This window comes from Polyodon spathula, chromosome 10 (assembly GCF_017654505.1).
Source record: "Polyodon spathula isolate WHYD16114869_AA chromosome 10, ASM1765450v1, whole genome shotgun sequence".
In the NCBI taxonomy this organism is placed as follows: domain Eukaryota; kingdom Metazoa; phylum Chordata; class Actinopteri; order Acipenseriformes; family Polyodontidae; genus Polyodon; species Polyodon spathula.
This window is the reverse complement of record NC_054543.1, coordinates 45,783,996-45,803,619: the sequence shown is the minus strand read 5'-3', so window position 1 is coordinate 45,803,619 and position 19,624 is coordinate 45,783,996. Positions and strand designations below refer to the sequence as shown.

Genomic DNA, 19,624 nt, shown 5'->3' with positions numbered 1-19,624 from the left:
CCAATGTAGAAGGCATCATTTAGATTAGGGGTGAAGTAAGAAAGAAAGAACATCATGATATAAATATGATTTGATATTGATGAAACAGTTATTTTATTTTGCATGAATATTGGTTTGCAAACTTGCAAGGTTTCTGGATTTTCCATTCTTTCAAACTATGTGGCATTTCAGCAACATATTCTGTAAAGTAATTCAGTCTTTACAAAAGCAATTAGTGTGTCATTTTACAATTAGTGCATCATTTATTAAAACGAAAGAGCTGTGTGGTCCATGCCAGACTTGATGCTTTCCAGTTTTTGACTTGACACATGGCAAATAATTAAGTCACTCTCCTGACTAATCAATACTCTTACTGAGTTGCAGAGTTGTTTGCAGTCATGCTCGTGGGTGGATTGCTCGGGGTCAAAAGCCATTATTGTTGACTGCTATCCGGTGATGGTGCAACAGTTATCAAAACATTGGAAAAGATTACATTTTCTTTTATATTCCTTCTTTTAGGCTCCCATGATGACAATACATACAGCATGCCTGATGTCCGAGGTGGGTAGAAAACATGATTTGGGAATGAGGATTGAACCAGATTGTAGTCTTAATAAGCACAACTAAACTAATAGACTAGATAATCTGTGTGTTTAAACATTAGGCATGAGTTTTCACCTGCCGATGCTGAACAGATATACACAGAGATGTGCACTTTGTACTGCATACAGATATACAGCACCATGAGCTTTTCATTTTACAAACTTAGTTAAGAGTGAAGGACACAAGTTCCACTCCATTTTCTGGTCCATTTGCTGTCTATTGCAGAGATATGACCCTAACTCAACCACAATGACACAGTTTCACTTACAGTCCACTACTGTCTGTCGAGGAGTACACATAGTTCTTTTGAATGCTGAATATCAAACGATGCACTCGGACAACAAACTCCAAAGATAAGCACCTTGGTGAGAAGTATTTCTTGGAGAGAGCAATGTGACAGAGGACAATTGGATTCTTGACAGCACTAACGTCATGTCAGTCAGAAGAGCAAGTAGCTAAAACATATGGCAAGAGAAAGGAAAAGGTGGGTCCTGTTCACAAAGGTTTAACTTGAGGGTTGTTTAAAGATTATTGTCAAAGAAACCAGCAACGGGTATAAAACAGTTTAATGAATATGAAACCAGATCTAATTGAAATAACTCTGATATTGCCCAGGTTGTGCTCGTGTCTGCTATAGTGTGCGTCTGCAGCGTACTCTCTCTCAGCACGGCTTACATGACCTGCACAAGCGGACAGACATTATCCTCCTCAGTAGTCTGGGGTCTCAGGCTCTCAGGGGCTATGGGAGAAATGTGTTTTTCTCTGGTAATGTCAAGTGTCTCTTTGCTGATACTCTCATCTGCTGTTGTAGACATGTACGATATGCCTGAGGAGGATGAGGTCACCATTGATGCCTCAGAGGCTCAGCGCTACAGACTGGTAAAAATGACATTTCATTAAAAACATCACAACCTTTTTTTTATGATTATTATCTAAGAAAAAGCAATGTGATAATTTCGATCTCGTCATATTTTTCTTCTTTTCTTCTTTTATGACTGGTGTGTTTTGAAGAGTCACTTACCTTTACAGTACAAAGTACAAAATGTCTCCTTCAAGACATGAAGTGTCTTTTCAGTTTACCCCTCTGTAAAGGCTCCATTAACAACATTAATACAAAGTCTTATAATAAAAAGATTCAGTGTCACATTAATAAAAGGAACATTTTTGGGAGATGACCTTGCACACAGGATAATGGTTTCTGCTTTGTTATGCCTCATTCAGCCTAATTTTATAGTACCGTATTTATGTAACTGCAAAGATAGATGCTTTGGATATTGAGCTTGATCCAAACCTAATTGCAAATGTCTTTTAATGATTAGGTTTGAGTATTAAGTTTTCCCTTTTATCCAACATGTATGATGGTACTCCTTTCTTAAGGCTAATCTTAAAGGCAATGGTTCTCCAAGGGGGAGAGGCTCAGGCTTCGGGCTCGGCCTCACCCTTCCTCCTGGAACATTAATAAAAATGTTTCTTATACAACTATAGGTCAAAAGACTTAAGGGGAACACATATTCAAATAACAGTGGCAAATTTATATAACAACAATGCCAGCATTTGTATGGTATTTATAGCACACAATGGCTGAATAACCACCACGATGCAGTGATGTGTTCCTGGATGACATGTCATCCTATGTTTCATTTCTCATTTTAGATTGCTGATGTCTACTCACAACTGGTCACCCTGATACAATTCTGAAAGTTAATCAAATGCTAAACAGAAATAACTGACTTTCCTTCATAGTGATTCACTTACACTATATTGTCTAAATTATCTCCTCTAAAAGCATATCTTTAACTCAATAGTGATGCCAGATTCTAGTGTGTATTTCAGGATTGTTCAAATCTGGTCCAATACAGACTATAAAATTAGTCCTAAATATGAATTTTAAAACTAGGTTTCCATGGTGCATACAAGGTCCCTTGTGATAATTGTGTGCATATCAGTTTGCAGAATGAATCTTTTTGTAATGTCTGATTCAAATAAAGACCTAGGGCAGGATTTTCAAAAGGTTGTAAATGATAACTCCAGTGTTAATGAAGAAATCGGTATGTAGCTTTGATTTTGGCATTTTCAAACCAAAAATATCTTAATGAGCAGTGCTTCTTTCGACTATTTCTTTTGTTTGCGTGTGCATTTAAAAGCAAATCTGTGTTAATTATCATAAATTTTCAGGAGTTAATTTGCACTTGGAAAAGGAGAGTTTTAATTAAGGAAACAATATATAATTAACTTTGAAACAGAAATTTAACAGACTGGCTGATGATACACAGAGAGAGAGAGAGAGAGAGAGAGAGAGAGAGAGAGAGAGAGAGAGAGAGAGAGAGAGAGAGAGAGAGAGAGAGTGTACAGGACCAGAGTTAATGTCTTGCAGACAACCTGGATAATTTAATATTTGTAGTTATGAACATGTTATCCTTTTCTATGCTTGTGTTTATAAAGGAGATTTATTCACTTGTTTTAGCCATTTGCAATTTTGTGGAATGTTTATTGTATTGCTAAAATTATATACTTTATTTGCATGAAGTGTAATGTTACAACAGTACCAAAAAATTATCCATGCAACTATCGCCATTTTGAATTCTGCATACATACATTATATGACAGCTGACCTCTACTGTAGATTTTGTTTTAATTATACAACTGAAATCTTGGTGCAGAAAACAGCATATTAGATATTACAATAAAGTTTCCTTAGGGGATTGCGGATTTGCAATGCTTCCTTGACTTTTAACACCTGTGTCTCCACACAAGAAAGAAGAACAGGCGTAGAAGGGCACACAGATCCATTGACATGAAACTTGCCTAAACGTATTTAATGTTGTCAGACTCAACCTACATTTTGCACAATGTACACTTTCACCTTCACGTGTTTGTATGCGTATAAAATGTTCTTATAATACTGTAAGTGTTCGGTGGCTACGTCTAATCATGTTGAGTTTATTTATCGCGGAGGCTAGCAAACAGTACCAGAGAAAATGCATGATTACAGGAATTCAGTGAACAGTTACTTATAAACAAATTGTGCATTGGGTAGGGAGCTCTATTGTAATTTTAAAATCTTAATAAATATATAATGAAGTGTTACATGCATGGTATGCATGTATAATAACTAACAACTACAAACACAAATAGCACTTCCAATATACATAGATGGCTTACTGAATTTTATTTCCTTCTTTTTAACCAAAAAAAGACTTCAAAATGCACATTCAAAGAGTTGTGTATAGTAAACTCTGGCAAAATATTCCCTGAAAGAAGGGAAATGACTAGTGGGGTTTCATTTTTATTACTTTTTTTGAATCCGTGCCATCCGATTTTTACCCACATGCCAGATAATCGTAAATCAGCATTTTATATGTGAAGTGTTCTAAATAAATTTAGATTCTGCATGGAAAAATGACCAATTTTAAATGAAGTTTACAAATTATACACAAAATAGATATTCCCATTATTTTTTGTTTCCATTTGGCTGCTGCTTGCTGGTGGGAGAGCCTCCCCCTGTGTGCTGGTAGTTTCCATAACAGTAAATTATGCTTCCATTAATTTTTCTTGATCTCGTTAACATTCATTATGATTAACGAGTTCCCCTTATCTAGACAGGAAGTGATGTAGGTGACCTGCAACAATTAAGCATTTTAACTAGAAATGTGATCATTAACGACCTCATTGACTCAATTTCAAAGCATTAATGGGTTGACTTAATTAACACATTTAGTTTGAAAATCACTAGCTACTAAAGCTCTCGTTACTATACCACGAGTTCGATACAATAACATTGGTTTTTAAAAATCCTACCCCTAGTGTCTTATTAGTGTCTCATGCATTTCATGTCCTGTGAAAATGAATGAAATGAGTAGGCTGATCTCAACCTAGTAGACAATCGTCCATATCACAATATCACAGGACCTGGCCAAGACTGAGGTGCTCTTCCTCCTGCTTGCAGGCAGAACGGGGGGTTGGTTGCACTGTGACTAAATGAATCAGGTGGCAGTGACCCTCACCACCATTTTGTTCTTTAAATAATCGAGGGGACCAGAATTGGACAGTCCTTTTATTGTTCTCTTTAGGCTGGCGATTGATGGAGGGGGGTTGTTGATTACTTAATTGATTCAAAACGATTGAATTTCTGTTCTTGATGCTTTAAAGATGCGAAAGACCAAGCGTCTCCTCTCGGTTCACCCCCTTGATTTCGATCTGGACTCTGAGTACTCTACTCAGTCCCGCCGACAGTCTCTGCAGGTATTGGGTCATTTGGCTCTGTCCTTTTCCCACTCCTTTCAGTGAAGCCTAATAGCATTCATACAGCTATTAGACCTATTTTGATCTTATCAAAATGTGACTGTGCATAATAACCTGCATTGTTTTCTATGCAACTTTTATGAATCATATAAGATCAAACATAACATTTTCTTAAGGATGGCTGGTCTGTGTGATGAAATGCATGACAAGCATGCGGTTAACATACTAAAAAAAAGGCTGCTGTCCAGGGGACTAATGACTGCTGTAAATGCTCCTCTGATAAGGAAACTCTTTAACACAAAGAATATAGTTGGACCCACATGGATTGCTTGTAAGAGGCTTTTGGCTTGGGAGACTATGAGAAGCTATGGGCTGTCTAGATGGTTGGTACTGTATTGTTTTGTAGTTCATTAGAAACAAAAGACCACCACAGGGGAGTCTCCTGAGAGAATGAGCCCACATTCATCTTTAATAATCGCCATTGCTGAACAAAGCCATGTGTGCTGCTCTCCCGCTGTTGTTCCTCAGCACTCGGGCGGGGGGGAAGGTGTCACCCGGAAGGAGTCGATGATCGCCGAGGCAGATATTGCCTCCATGTTCCAGCAGATCCTGCAGGAGCAGGGGCAGGTGGGTGGGAAACCAGAGCAGGAGTTCAGCACCGAAGTGCACCTTCGCATCAACTCCCGCAGGAAGAGTCTGGAGAAGTCCTCCAAATCCGGTAAGAAGAATTTGTTCAGCTGTAGCAATGAAAAAAAAAAACACACGTCCCGACTGTGTTTAACGTCTCTGATTTGAAATGGCTTAATGAGATATATTCTGTTACTTTGTTACCAAACTCAATAATTCCAGTCATATATAATTCTGCTGGTCCAGATCAAGTGGACAACCCAGTCCAGTGGTTCCTGTTGTTGGTTTCTTCATGTTGTTTCTCTTCCCTGTCACCCCTTGTGCTCCCCACCTTGCCCTATTGCCACCTGACCACCACCAGATGAAGGCCACTTCTCTGAGCACAGAATGATTCGAGCGCGTCCCTCTCCGAAAGGCAGCCCCACAGGCCAGTTGAAAGGGCCTCAGCGCTCCCAGTACTACGCTGACATGGACAGTTCTGACGAGCAAGGGGAGGGGGTGCCACGCTTCCCTTTGTACCAGAATCACTTCCCCAAGCGGAGGAGCCGAGCATCCTCCCAGGAAATGTCGCACCACTCCAAGCCCCAGGTACAGCACCCAATCAATTTAGATTTAGTTTTAAGTGGTTTTCAATCTCTTTGTATCATTGTGGCCTATATTGAGTTTTTAAAAGATGATACATGTTAATGTAAAGCTGTCCTGAATGTTGTTGCATATTCATTTGTTTTGTTTGCATGGCTCACAGATATTAGCTTGTCCACCATTTCATTGATTTTATTGATTAATTTACTCATCTGACTGAGAATTATTGAGATGCATCTTTATTTCACAGCACAAACAGGGATACACAGATGTGGATAGAAAGCTCCTTAATGATTAGTTCAAATGTGTTGCTACAGTATGTTCTTCTATTCATTATCTCATATTGATTAGTTCACATACCCACATACCCTTTGATTCTTTGAAGTGGTAAATGCATGTACATTGTATTGGACGATTCATGTGCACATGCTTGGTAAATTGATGTGTTTTTGACTTTGCTAAAAGAATATGAGAACTATATTACAGTAAATTCATTAAAAAAACTGAGGAGAACAAATCTAATGGGAAAGCAAAGTAGATACATTCATATATGCTTACATTCATACATATTTGTACATAAATTTTAATTCAAGGTATTTAGGGAAATCAAATTGGGGGCCTCTTTCCTTTTTTTTTTGTTATGTGTCTGTCTGTAAGAGAAACACATGTATTCACTGTATACAGCAGTGTACAGTGAATCATTGTGATTATGTATTCATTACAACCGTCACTGACCAAACCTATTTTTTATTTTTTTAATCACAGAGAATAATATTTTGGGTTTGGATTCACATCACTGGACTCTTATGCCCCTCTTGTTTCCTTTCTGTTTCACTGGGTGCTATCAGGCTTGGTGGTGTTGGCTGACTCTCACTGGGTCTGATGTCCACTATTTTCAGTCTCCCCTTTTTTTCCATCTCTGCCCTTGCCTCCAGATCTCTGAGTTGAACAAGCGCATGTCTGCTATCGAACGCCTTCTAAACCGCTTGGAACAGAGAATAGTGGTGCCCTCAGAGCAGGTAAACATTCCCCACTATATATATATATATATATATATATATATATATATATACACACATATATATACCTCCACTGCTTGTTTTCAAACACCCTTTACCTTGATAAAGGTATGTTAAACATACTGAAACGTTAGGAAGTTGACGTTAATGCACCATATACATGACGTCATATACTGTATATGCAGGCTTCTATGGCTTTTTAAAAATGTTGATAAATGCTTTTATTATATGATTTATGGTTTAAAGTTACACGAGGGAACCAAGCAGTATTTGCTGGTTGCATTGCAGACAATTTGGAACAGAGCTTTGAGAATTTGAAATTGTGTTCAGCATTGAAATGGCTCACAGGAAGAGCTTAGGGAACAGATCCTAAGTGGCTTTCTGAAAGTACTGCTTGAAAAATCAAGATAGATTGAAGCACTTGGAAATTTGCATGTGAGAACATTGCTAATTTGATTGTTTGTTCTCCCAAATTCAAACTCCTTCAAGTTCTGTTGTGGCTTATTAAAGAGACTCTCCAGGCTATACATTTTTCATTTAATGGCTTTTTTCAAATTACAAATCAATCCATGTTTTAAGCTTCTTCTCTTGTGCGAATGAAACCATTCACACAGAATGACTTTATTGGGGATTAGTGAATCATCTAATTGTAGAAAATTAACTTAATTAGAGAGTCTGTAATTAGCCAGGTAAGAATAATGACATCAAAGGGATCAGTACCTTCATTTAGAGGAGTACAGAGGAACAATATAGTGTCTGTCAAAGATGTGAAATTGCAATTAAATAAGTATTGGTAAACTGATCCAAAATGATCTATTCTGAGTGCAGGTTTAACAGGTTGCTGTTAAACAAAATTCAAATTAAATTGTTCTGCATCTTTATTTTTAAGACCAACAAAAATGAAAGAAAATACTGATACAAAATAGAGAAATAGAGATGACTGACATGATGTGGGTCAGCAGAATCATCTACAAACAAGGTTTCATGAGAGCCATGAGGTCAAAAAACAAATTTCACCTCGTCTGTGACAATGTGGAGCCCAAGGTGATCGTGATCATCGTTCCTGGGTCTTATCAGACCTTGCATTGTCTCAACAGATACCTTTAACCTCGGGAACATACCAGTATGAAATAAAATATCACTTTGACGTGCAGCTCTGAATAGAACAGCACCCACAGAACTAATAACGGGTAAGGAGCACAACAGTAAAGGACAGATAGAGAGTGTGAGCAAGATGCCTCAGGATAGAACCTTACAAAAATTTACCGCGGTGAAGCAGAACGTAGCATCTGAAAATAAAAGGACTGGTAAAGCACACTGTAGGAAAGCAAAAGTGCATCACAGAAAAATCGCTTTTGATATTTCAAATGCTTCTTTACGAAAAGGCCAATCCTACTACCTACTGCTACAATTATTAACATGGTACTCGGTGGGTGTTTGTAGGTGCCATTAACAGCCATCTGAACTCTCTGTCCCATTTAAGGGCACTAACAACTGAAATGATTCACTGAGGAAATCTGTTAGATAACGAGGAAAGGGAACTGTTTTTGGAAATTAGCTAAAATATCTATGTTGTGGTTGTGATTTGGAAGCGGTAACAAGTTAATTAAAATGTACATTCATAAAGAAAAGTAAAGGCTTTGCCGTCTTATTAATGCTCCAATCCAATCAAACTGTTTGTTCTTGGAAAATCTTTAGATCTTTTTTAAAGATGCAAACAATATTAGATCTAAATCCAGCTGGTGTTGTCCCTCTAAAGGGATCTGTTGACCCCTTATTAACATCAGTAAATCGCACAGGAAACTCTAGAGCTCTGGTTCATTAGTGATGTTAACTTGTCCAGGGCATGCAGTCTGATGCAGACCTGGAGGAGAAGAAGCTGAAGAAGAAGCTGGGCGAGCTGGCTGGAAACATCAGCGACAAGGGCCTGTCATCCGAGGAAGATGAGGGGAGGAAAAAAAAGGTCCAGAGAGAAGCAATGATGAGCTCCTCCAGTGATGACCTCCCAAACGAAGCACAGAAGGTAAGGGTCTCGTCACGGTGCAAATATAGTCTACTGCTCGCTTCACAGACCTTGACTTGGTATAGTAACAAGACAGAGGCCGGGCGTGAACTGGCGACTCCGTGCACCGCACAATAGTGTCTTAACTGCTATGCAAATGAGCCAGGCTCGTCTGCATTCATGGTTTTATAGTTTTTAACCTCATCTCATCTCACCAATCAGACAGCACAGAGTCTGTAACGGCAGTGTATTACACAACACTGCCTGTCACATATACCTACTGTAATCTTACCTTAGATAAGGTACATCTTTTAATTTAACAAACCAGCAAAAATTAAACACAGGTGGAATGCACAGAGTGGTTTTTATTAATGGACCTTCTGTTCAGTATTGAAAAGGATAATTACAAAAACTTAATTCCCTGGAATGCTTTTTTTCTGTTTGCTGCAATACTGTAGGTCATTTATGCACTACAATTGGTCAGTAGGATAGGAGAGCTATAATTGACTGGTAGACTTCATAGAGTTTATACCAAGAATATTCAGACTCCTTAAATACCTGCATAAGAGAAGAAGCAGTTTTGTTCAGTTATGTACGTGTTTATTTGTTTATTAAGAGATTGCAGGTTCTTTTGATTTAGAAGCTTGTGTCTGAATAAAATGAATAGACTGGAGCTCTCGCTTGTGCATTGCATGAGGAGGTGAAGGCCATTAGAGGCAGTCCAATAGTACCAGCCCTCCACACTAATGGGTTCTTCTTTATCATTCAGTACATAGCCTCTTCATCATCAGAACAGAGAGACCTGTCATGCCAGTGTTTTCCTTTTTTTATATAGTCAAAGGTGCGTTTGTTTCATTCAGGCTCGCTATAATAAAAACAGGTAACACATGTCACGTCACCCTTCCTCCCCATACAACTGTTACAGTCGACTGTTTGCATCTGCTAATGAGAGAAGGAGCTCTGATTGCTCACTGAAATGAATAAGACAGCAGGCTGATTCAGTGCACTTACAAGCAGGAGATTTGTGTTATTATCCACAGATATGTCTACTACAGTACCTACACATCTCTATTACTGATATTATAAGGAAGAATCATAAGCCACAATAATGGTTTCTACACATCATGAAAAAGGCTTAGATCTTTATGGTTTCCTTTCAATTCTGTTCCATTTGCAATACTATTTGTATTTGTTTTTCCTTGTCTTTTGTGGTCACCCTTATAAATGTGTACTATGGAATATCATAGAAAAAACATAATGTAGCAAAGTGTGGAAATGAAAAACTACCTTTTTTGTTTGTTTGTCCTGGCATAATTTTAACCTAAATAACTTTTTAGAATGATCTAGAAAAAATAAAGCAAAGTGCTGCAAGGCCACTCACAAAGCCATCACGTGTCTGGGGAGCAGTTTACATTTACACCATCCTTCAACATACTGTGACTAATAATGGCGTTCACATGTTGTGTTTTCTTTCAAGCGTAGATCAAGAGATAAAAGAATCACTGCAGCTGAACTGTACTTGCATTTCCACCTGAAAGCCTGCTAATAATAAGCTCATACTTCAATTAAAATTCTCCTTTATTTATTTTTCCTTTTTGTTTATTTCAAAGAAATAAAAAAGATGAGGTAATATTCATCTAGAACTATCTAGAGCATCAGTTAGTTTGAATATCACAGGTTTGTAAATAACAGTCAGATTCTCCCAGTACAGTGTTTATCATCCCCCAAACAGATAGCAGTAAGATTGATCTTCATAACAGACCAAGGCAGCGGCCAGTTAGGGTCCTAAGAATCACCGGGTTATGAGTTTAGGCTACCAAAGAACACTAACCCTGGCCAAAGACAAGTGCAGATATCTTTCAGGTGAAGCAATACCTCAAGAGTTGAAAGAAACTTGGAAGAATCAAGTGCGAAGTACGGCGAAAAGACGAAGGACTACTAGAACTCAAGAGCGGACATCTTCTCTTCTACCGAGGCACTACAGATGGATGAACAGGAGGCATTGGATTCATTGTCCACAAGAGAATGAAGAATAAGATTGTAGAGATTAACAGTATGTCAGAGAGGTCCGCAAGACTAATAATGAAAGTTTCAAGGAATTATGAACTTCAGGTCATCCAAGTATATGCACCAGTAACAAACTATTCGGATGAAGAAGTCCAAGATTGTTATGAAGAAAAAGTATACTATAAGTATACTGGTCACATTAGACAGGTGGTCTCTTAACATGAGCAGGTTTATGTTTTATATATATATATATATATATATATATATATATATATATATATATATATATCTATATATATATATATATATATATATGGTAACACTTTATATTAATTCTCTGTATTTTAAATGGAATTATATATGAACAAATGTATGATTTACTATTCAGTTGAAATGAACTCAAACAGTACTTATCCTTACAGAAACATTAATGAATCATGAATAAGCACACATTTTTAAATACCACCAATATAAATATGTAAAGCCACAGTAATTAGAGACACTTAATATAAAGTGATACCTACTTGCTTTCCAGTGCTTCCTTCATCCTGCCTGCCCCTCTGTGTACTAACTCCTGTTCCGTTGTGCATGGCTTACAGAGATCTGCTGCGACGCTTTGTGACATCACAACAGAGGCGCTAAGAACCTTAAACGCCACTGAAAGAGCGATCTCCGAGTTAGTACCGCCAAAGCCCAAAGAAAGACAGCAGTTACAGGGGACAGATGTAACGCGGGCAGATGAGGCGTACAGAGAACTCGAGCAGCATGTAAGCTTAAAAGCAACCTCTTTCAGAGTCTATCCTGAGCATGTACTGTACAGAATAAGTCTACTCCCTCTCTCACCATAAAGACATCTACAGATACCTTCCTTCAATACAAGGATGCAGTTTGAAAATACATCCTTTTTGATCCAGAGCTTTTCCTTTTTCTTTTTTTTTCCTCAGTCCGATAGCATGTGTGGTGTAGTGAAAACTAAATTTACAGCAGTATAACAAAAGCAGTGTAAGACAGACATTTTTAGTTCAAAAATTGTTCATGTGATTGTGAGAAGGTTAACAAGGCTCTCACTCCATTGCAAGGTTTGTCTCAATCATGAACTTTGCAGAAGATTGAAAGCTTGGTACAGTATATCTGTGGTACTGCTGTGTCTCTGGAATCAGTGGTCCTATTCTCCCCTGTGGTTCCCTTCACAGGTCTACATGGCAGCTAGTAAGACCTACAGCCTGGAGAAGAAACTGAAGGACCTGGAAGAATCTGCTAAGAGCCGGTATAGCGGCACCACAGACTCGGAGCTCAGTGAGCTGGAAGACAAGGTGGCATATGCAGCAGCTGCTGTCCAGAACACCGAGAGTGAGGTAAAGTGATAAGCTGACACGTATGAAGGGTTATATGTGCACACCACCTACTGTTGTTTCTCATGCAAAGCAAGCAAGGGGAAGCACTGTTAAAAGGAATGCATTCAGCATTATAAAAATATATTTGAAGTCACAACATTTAGTAGTTACTGTATATATACAACAGCATTCTGATGAGCCACATTAAATTTACCTTGTGTCACTTATATTTTGTTTGTTTTTTCATACAGTGGGTGGGGGAGTCTCATTATTGGAGTCCAGGGTCTGAATCTAAATATATATTATATACAGGCATAATGTAAGCAGTGCTATAGTGCCAATATATGGACAATAGCATGGCTTCATTTTGCATAGTATACTTGTTGGTTTAACCCAGGCTCTGCTAGCTGAAAAGATAAGAGCACATTTAACTGTGTGAAGAATGGTCTTTCCAGGTTTCAGACATTGAGAACAGAATTGCTGCCCTCAGTGCAGCTGGTCTGACTGTGGTTCCGGAGAGAAACAGAAAGAAATTTTCTGGACAGGTCAGTGGAGGTGTTTTTGTTGAATGCACATCCTTGCGGTGCAGTTTCTGTGTGTGTGCGTGTGTGTGTGTATGTGTGTGTTTATGTGTGTGTGTGTGTGTGTGTGCATGTGTGTGTGTGTGTGTGCATGTGTGTGTGCGTGTGTGTGTGTATGTGTGTGTTTATGTGTGTGTGTGCGCGCATGTGTGTGTGTGTGTGTGTGTGTGTGTGTGTGTGTGTTTGTGTGTGTGTGTGTGTGTGTGTGTGTGTGTGTGTGTGTGTGTGTGTGTGTGTGTGTGTGTGTGTGTGTGTGTGTGTGTGTGTGTGTGTGTGTGTGTGTGTGTGTGTGTGTGTGTGTGAGCATACGTGACTGTTTGGAGGAATGCTTTCTTAAGGGGTGTTTTATGAAAACCTGTTTGGTTCATTAAAGTTTGCAGTTAATGAAAAAGTTTTTCAGTGTTTTAGATAGGGTCTGAAGTTTGTTCTGATTTAAATTTCAGAGTACTATATATCTATAAATACATTTTTAAAAAGCAGTCATAAAAGGGTGGCATTAACATGGTTACTTCTTATGTGTTTTGTATGCAGACAGTGGCCACACAGCAGTCGGTGCGAAGAAAGCTTTCTAATTCACATCTAAATCAAAGTAAGACAATCCCTACTTTTACCTGACTGCAGTGTTCCCAGTATGAGAGTCCTTTTGAATTCCCTGTTTACAGAGAAAAAAGCAGGTAACACTTTACATCAAGTGTCTCTCAATACTGTGTATTTACATAGTAGTACGGAGTAAATACATGTGTACTTACAAAGAATTACAATGTAATTAGGCATAGTTGCAATGTACTCAATGTGTAATTTTTTTGCATAAGATAATCAGAACCCTAAACCTAACCCTTTTCTGATATAACTGCATACTTACATATATTTTTCAAAAAAAGCTAAGTACATTGTAACTATGTATAACATTGTAATTATCTGTATGCACACATGTATTTTCTATGTAAATACAGAGTCATTAGAGACACAATGTAAGGTGTTACCAAAAGGTACAGTAAAGTGATGTAGTATAGAGGAAATAGGCCATCCAGTTAATGTTCATGGCTGCCATGTGGATGTGTTTGCATTATCATTGCTGCTCAGGGTGCAGGTACGGCTGCTTCATAATTGTCTTGCTATTGCTATTTCAATTCTATTTTGTGTTTGGTCTCATATCAAATTACAGGGATTTTTCCAGAATTTTTGAGTTGACATCATATGCTACGGTAGTGGCTGGGAAAACTCATACAACATCCGTACAGTTGTGTAGCATGAACTGCAAATCGAACAATGCATGGCACTTAATAATATCTATATGTTTCATGTATCATGCATGCCTTATATAACCAGTACTACTATTGTTACCACTGTCATTTATGGACCACGTTCATGAAAATCAAAATCTTGACCAGGGGAGTGTGTTTAACAGCCTGGGCACCCTCGCTATTTCTCGTGTGTGTGTCCGTGTCCGTGTGTGTGTGTGTTTGTGTGTGTGTGTGTGTGTGTGTGTGTGTGTGTGTGTGCGTGTGTGTGTGTGTGCGTGCTTGTGTGTGTGCGTGTGCATGTACGTGTCCATGTGCATGTGCGTCTGCATGTGCGTGTGTGTACGTGTGCGTGTGCGTGTGTGTGCATGTACGTGTGTGTACGTGTGCATGTGCGTGCACGTGCGTGTGTGTGTGTGTGTGTATTCTCATAAAAACAAGCATGGAGGTTTCATTTGTGGAAAGCAGTACAAAAGACAATGTTTCTAGTTAACAATAAGATTCAATACATTTATTTTTAGATAGTTTTTCTTACATGGGTGCTTAGAAGGAGCTGCTACTGGTCATAATTTCAAGCCATTTAGTTCTGTCTTTATTTAACGACTATTTTTTGAGAAAAAAAAAACTGGTAAATTTACAGAACTAGAACCAACTTATATAATCCAAGATCACTGAAGCATGTTTCTTTTGGTAACTTTACTGCGTCATTGTAAGAACATAAACGTATGGTTATTGTACAGAACAGTAAATGAAAAGCATTGTAAACTGCAACTTTTAAGGGAAAACTGCATACAAATAGGGAACAGTATTGCACTGCACTATCCCCTGTGACTCTCTGAAATGTTGTTCTAGGAGAAACAGATGAGTTTGATCGAAATGCATTGTACAAAGGGTCACTGACTCAAAGGACTCCTGCATTTATGGTCAAGAGAAATGCAGCGTATGCGGTATGAGCTGAGCATGTTTCTAGCTGTGGGTTGTCTCCTTGCTGTAGCTGGGTGTCTCTGTTTCTGTGGTGGTGTTAGCAGGTGGAGGGTCACTGTCTGGATCAGATGAATAGAGGGTGCTTTCATTGCAGCATGGGAACATCTCAACTCAAGGCTCTAGAACTTGTAAATCAAATATATGTTGGTCTTCAAGGCACAGTGTCGTTTGTGTTGTTGTTTTTCTATTGTTACGGTTAATGCAACTGTGTCCTAATGTGGTGTAATGTTTTCGATCCAAACTGAGGAAAATGTATTGTAATTGTGGATTAAGTTAAGAAATCCATCTTGGTGGTGGTTTGGAAATGTATAAACCCTACCCCTACCCCTACCCCTACCCCAACCCTAACCCCTACACCCTACCCCAACCCTAACCCCTAACCCCAACCCGAACCCTAACCCTAACCCCTACCCCAAACCCTAACCCTAACCCTAACCCCTAACCCTAACCCTAACCCTAACCCTAACCCCTACCCCAACCCCAACCCTAACCCTAACCCTAACCCTAACCCTAACCCCTAACCCCAACCCTAACCCTAACCCTAACCCCAACCCTAACCCTAACCCTAACCCTACCCCAACCCTAACCCTAACCCTAACCCTAACCCTAACCCTAACCCTAACCCTAACCCTAACCCTAACCCCAACCCTAACCCTAACCCTAACCCTAACCCTAACCCTAACCCTAACCCTAACCCCAACCCTAACCCTAACCCTAACCCCTACCCCAACCCCAACCCCAACCCTAACCCTAACCCTAACCCTAAAACCCTACACCAACCCTAACCGTAAGCCTAAATAAATTATAATACTTTAAAACTGCTCTTCAAGGTAAGCAGCGTGTTACAATGACAGTAGACAGTATAGTGTAATCAGGAAGTATATTCCAAGTTGATGCTAATTACATAGCACCATCAGGTGGAAGAGTATTGTAAGGTCACTTGTATTTATTTTTTTCCATCTTTTTCCAAAAGAAAAAGAATCAAATCCACATTTTTAGAATACCTTCTGCAGCATACTCATTTCAGAGAACAGACCTCTATTCTGAAGGAATCAGAGGTGGTAATAATTGAACAATGTTCACCTACTTTATCACTTTGCAGACTCATCACTCCCCACACACTTGACAGGGTTATGCATTTGTTTCTGTTTTTGTCTTTCAGGAAACAATAATGGCTCAGCATCCTTAAAGAAAGAAAGCCTGATGTAACAAAAGTGAATTCCACCCTAGACTGCAGTATATTTATAGAGGAACAAAAAGAGAAGGACAAGCTTGTGTGTAGTGATGTACTTTTCAATGTTACTGTAGAAAAGAAATCCAACTTCAATTCTATTGTACAAATGCATTGTATATCATGCCATATTAGGAAGCGTACTGCTAAAACATAGTTTATTGTTTCCTTTGCATACATGCACAATACATGCACACACACACACACACACACACACACACACACACACACACACACACACACACACACACACACACACACACACACAGTAAATTGTAAACCCTGAGGTACTACCTGACTTGCAGTCTGTTGAAACATTATTAATCCCTGCTGTTCCAGCTGCAGCATGTCAGCAATGAGCAACAAAACCATTTTGAGCTGGTTATACCAGTGGGCTAATAATACCAATTGTTGTTTTATATGACAGCTGATTCTGCTAATTACTAAATGTCCTATGTTACCAGCTAGATATTTGTCTTACTAGGTCATAAAGCCAAATTAAATTAAATTGTTAGATACAATTTAAAATCAAAAAGCCAAGAAATGCTGCCTATACTTATTAGTGATCCTGCAAAATGAGCACCACAGTTCATACATTTTTAGAAATATGTCTTATTTATTGGCAAGTGTCTTCAATCCAGATTATTTTAGATTTGTAATGCTTTACATTATGTGCAATAGAATAGCTGCTACTGCCACATGTTAGCTTCCTTCCACTGTGTACACTTGATATAGAAATACTCAATAAAATATTAACACAACAATTGTGGGTTACATTCGTTTTTTGTGAAGGTTTTAAATATATGAAATAGTAGATTATTAAATAATAATATTCATATTTGTAAGGCTAAAATCATCTCCCCTTGAGATGTTCTTTGTTTACGTTTGGCATTATTCAACCCTGTTTAGTTTCCAAAATAATTATTCACTTTAGATTTTAAAAGGATTAAGATGTGCTGATATTTTTCTAAAGTTCCACAAACACTTACAAGTCTGTCTTATATATTTGTATTTCAAATAGTTATATCATGTAAAACACTTACAGTGTTAAACTACAGCTTACAGTGAAATGATAATCCTGAACTTTTAGGTTACCATTCACCAGAGTGTGATGGATTCCTGCTCATCTCTTTTTAAGAGATGGATCCATTAAGAGTCATGGAGCTGTGATTATGTACAATCACGATCTGCTGCTCCCGTAGTTTCTGATTGTAACCAACGTAATTCTCATGGAGCCGAGGGTACAGGAATAGCAGACCTAGAGGTAACAGGTGAGATTCACATGGCAATCAATAGTTAAGTGTTTCACTAATGCACTGGACTTAATGTACTGCACACTATTGTAAATTACAACATGATTGCACCTGCATTTCAAGCCCAAGAGTATGCTTGTGCCTGTGACTGTATGTCTGTTTGATAGCATCAGGAAATATAAAAATGTTGCCCTAATTTCAAGGAGGCCTTTGGATCACCTGATCCAAAACCACTGTGTGTTTCTCCAAGTTTCTTTGTTTAGTCTGCAGATTGATTTCATCATCTGCTTTATTTGAGTTCCACCCACATTTGAAGCGGTCACTTTTTTTTAAATAAGTCTACAGCACCATAATCCAGTATAATTTGTTTAATTCAAATGGAAAAAAGATTTTAGACTGCGGAATACAGTTCTCTTGCAAACTTGAAGCAAATGAATGTTACTGATGCAGGAAAAGACAGATGCCCAGGGGGGTTAATGGTGATGCATCCAGAATGTAAGCTTTGAAGAGCAGAATGGCAGCAGCTCACTTCAGTGGAGCTCCACTAGACATCGTTAGAAACACATTTAATTATTACAGTCGGATTCCATCGTGCACTTTACTGGCACTGGTCTTTCTTACAGAAACTTGACTTCTTTTGTTGTGCTCCGTTTTCCTTATAAACAGCTTTTGGAGTTGAATATATTTATTCATTGTGCAGTCAGCGCTTGTGGTGACGTCAGACCTGGAAGAAATACACAGTTCTGCGAGGTAAATGGAAGCGCTGCTTGTGAGTTTTATTTAAGAAGAAACAAATAAAAGGTTTGAACAAACACAAAACACTGACACACAAAACAAAATGGCATGTTGGCCAAAACAGACACTAAACAAACACGGTGGGACAAACCCAAACAAGTAACGTGTTCGCATCCTAATACACATTTTATCTGCACGTGAAGATAGCCCAATTTATATCCTGGGCGCCAATATATATATACACCAACAGGTGTGGCAGCCCTAGGTGTTGCAGGTTTTGCAGCCCCAGGAGTTGCATGATAGGGCAAGACTCGCCTCAGGAGACGATGGTAGGAGCTGACCCTCGAGAGGTAGAACATGTGGTCTCCCTCTCGCGGTGAAGGTGGGAACAGCAGGTAGTCTCCCCCTGGCAGCAGAGGCGGGAGCAGTGGGTAGTCTCCCTCTATCACTGGGGAAAAGTATGGTTCTCCCTCAGTCATTGTGGATTAGTGCGGCTCTCCCTCGGTCAAGTGGAGACTGGTGTGGCTCTCCCTTTTTGGGCCGCAGGACCCTCGGGCTCCTCCTCCTTGTCTGCAAGGCCCCTATTTTCCTAGAGAACTCGTCGTGGACATCCCAGCTGTCAACCTGGTATATCACTGGAGTATGCATGGCTCCTCCTGATGAGATTGGTGATGGTGGGGCCCCTCCCATATCCACAGCCAGGTAGGTTACCATGGCTACGACGTCTGGGAAGGATGTTGGGCAGTTTAGCTCCTCCCTCGTAGGTGCTGGAAGCTCGGGCTCCCCTCTCGTGGGTGCTGGATGCTCTGGCTCCCCCCTCGTAGGTGCTGGAAGCTCGGGCTCCCCCTTCGTGGGTGCTGGAAGCTCGGGCTCCCCCTTCGTAGGTGCTGGATGCTCTGGCTCCCCCCTCGTAGGTGCTGGAAGCTCTGGCTCCCCCCTCGTGGGTGCTGGATGCTCTGGCTCCCCCCTCGTGGGTGCTGGATGCTCTGGCTCCCCCCTCGTGGGTGCTGGAAGCTCGGGCTCCCCCCTCGTGGGTGCTGGAAGCTCGGGCTCCCCCCTCGTGGGTGCTGGAAGCTCGGGCTCCCCCCTCGTGGGTGCTGGAAGCTCGGGCTCCCCCCTCGTGGGTGCTGGATGCTCTGGCTCCCCCCTCGTGGGTGCTGGAAGCTCGGGCTCCCCCCTCGTGGGTGCTGGATGCTCTGGCTCC

At 39.7% G+C, this 19,624-nt stretch overlaps 1 protein-coding gene across 6 annotated transcripts in view; it reads left to right on the top strand.

The window, feature by feature from the left end:
* The window catches only part of LOC121322473 (melanophilin-like), a 34,749-nt gene extending 17,561 nt beyond the window's left edge, over window positions 1–17,188 (top strand). For 2 of the 6 annotated variants that reach the window (XM_041262515.1, XM_041262514.1), the window contains 13 exons: window positions 499–540; window positions 1,394–1,461; window positions 4,732–4,824; window positions 5,353–5,542; window positions 5,813–6,039; window positions 6,969–7,052; window positions 8,896–9,075; window positions 11,661–11,828; window positions 12,255–12,416; window positions 12,851–12,940; window positions 13,508–13,565; window positions 15,070–15,164; window positions 16,364–17,188. In XM_041262515.1, coding sequence (XP_041118449.1) covers window positions 499–540; window positions 1,394–1,461; window positions 4,732–4,824; window positions 5,353–5,542; window positions 5,813–6,039; window positions 6,969–7,052; window positions 8,896–9,075; window positions 11,661–11,828; window positions 12,255–12,416; window positions 12,851–12,940; window positions 13,508–13,565; window positions 15,070–15,164; window positions 16,364–16,390 — 1,484 coding nt within the window. In that variant the 3' untranslated portion in view covers window positions 16,391–17,188. The remainder of the gene's footprint in view (window positions 1–498; window positions 541–1,393; window positions 1,462–4,731; window positions 4,825–5,352; window positions 5,543–5,812; window positions 6,040–6,968; window positions 7,053–8,895; window positions 9,076–11,660; window positions 11,829–12,254; window positions 12,417–12,850; window positions 12,941–13,507; window positions 13,566–15,069; window positions 15,165–16,363) is intronic. The other 4 variants (XM_041262520.1, XM_041262519.1, XM_041262517.1 and 1 more) reach the window with 3 other exon arrangements.
* The last annotated feature ends 2,436 nt before the right edge of the window (window positions 17,189–19,624 follow it).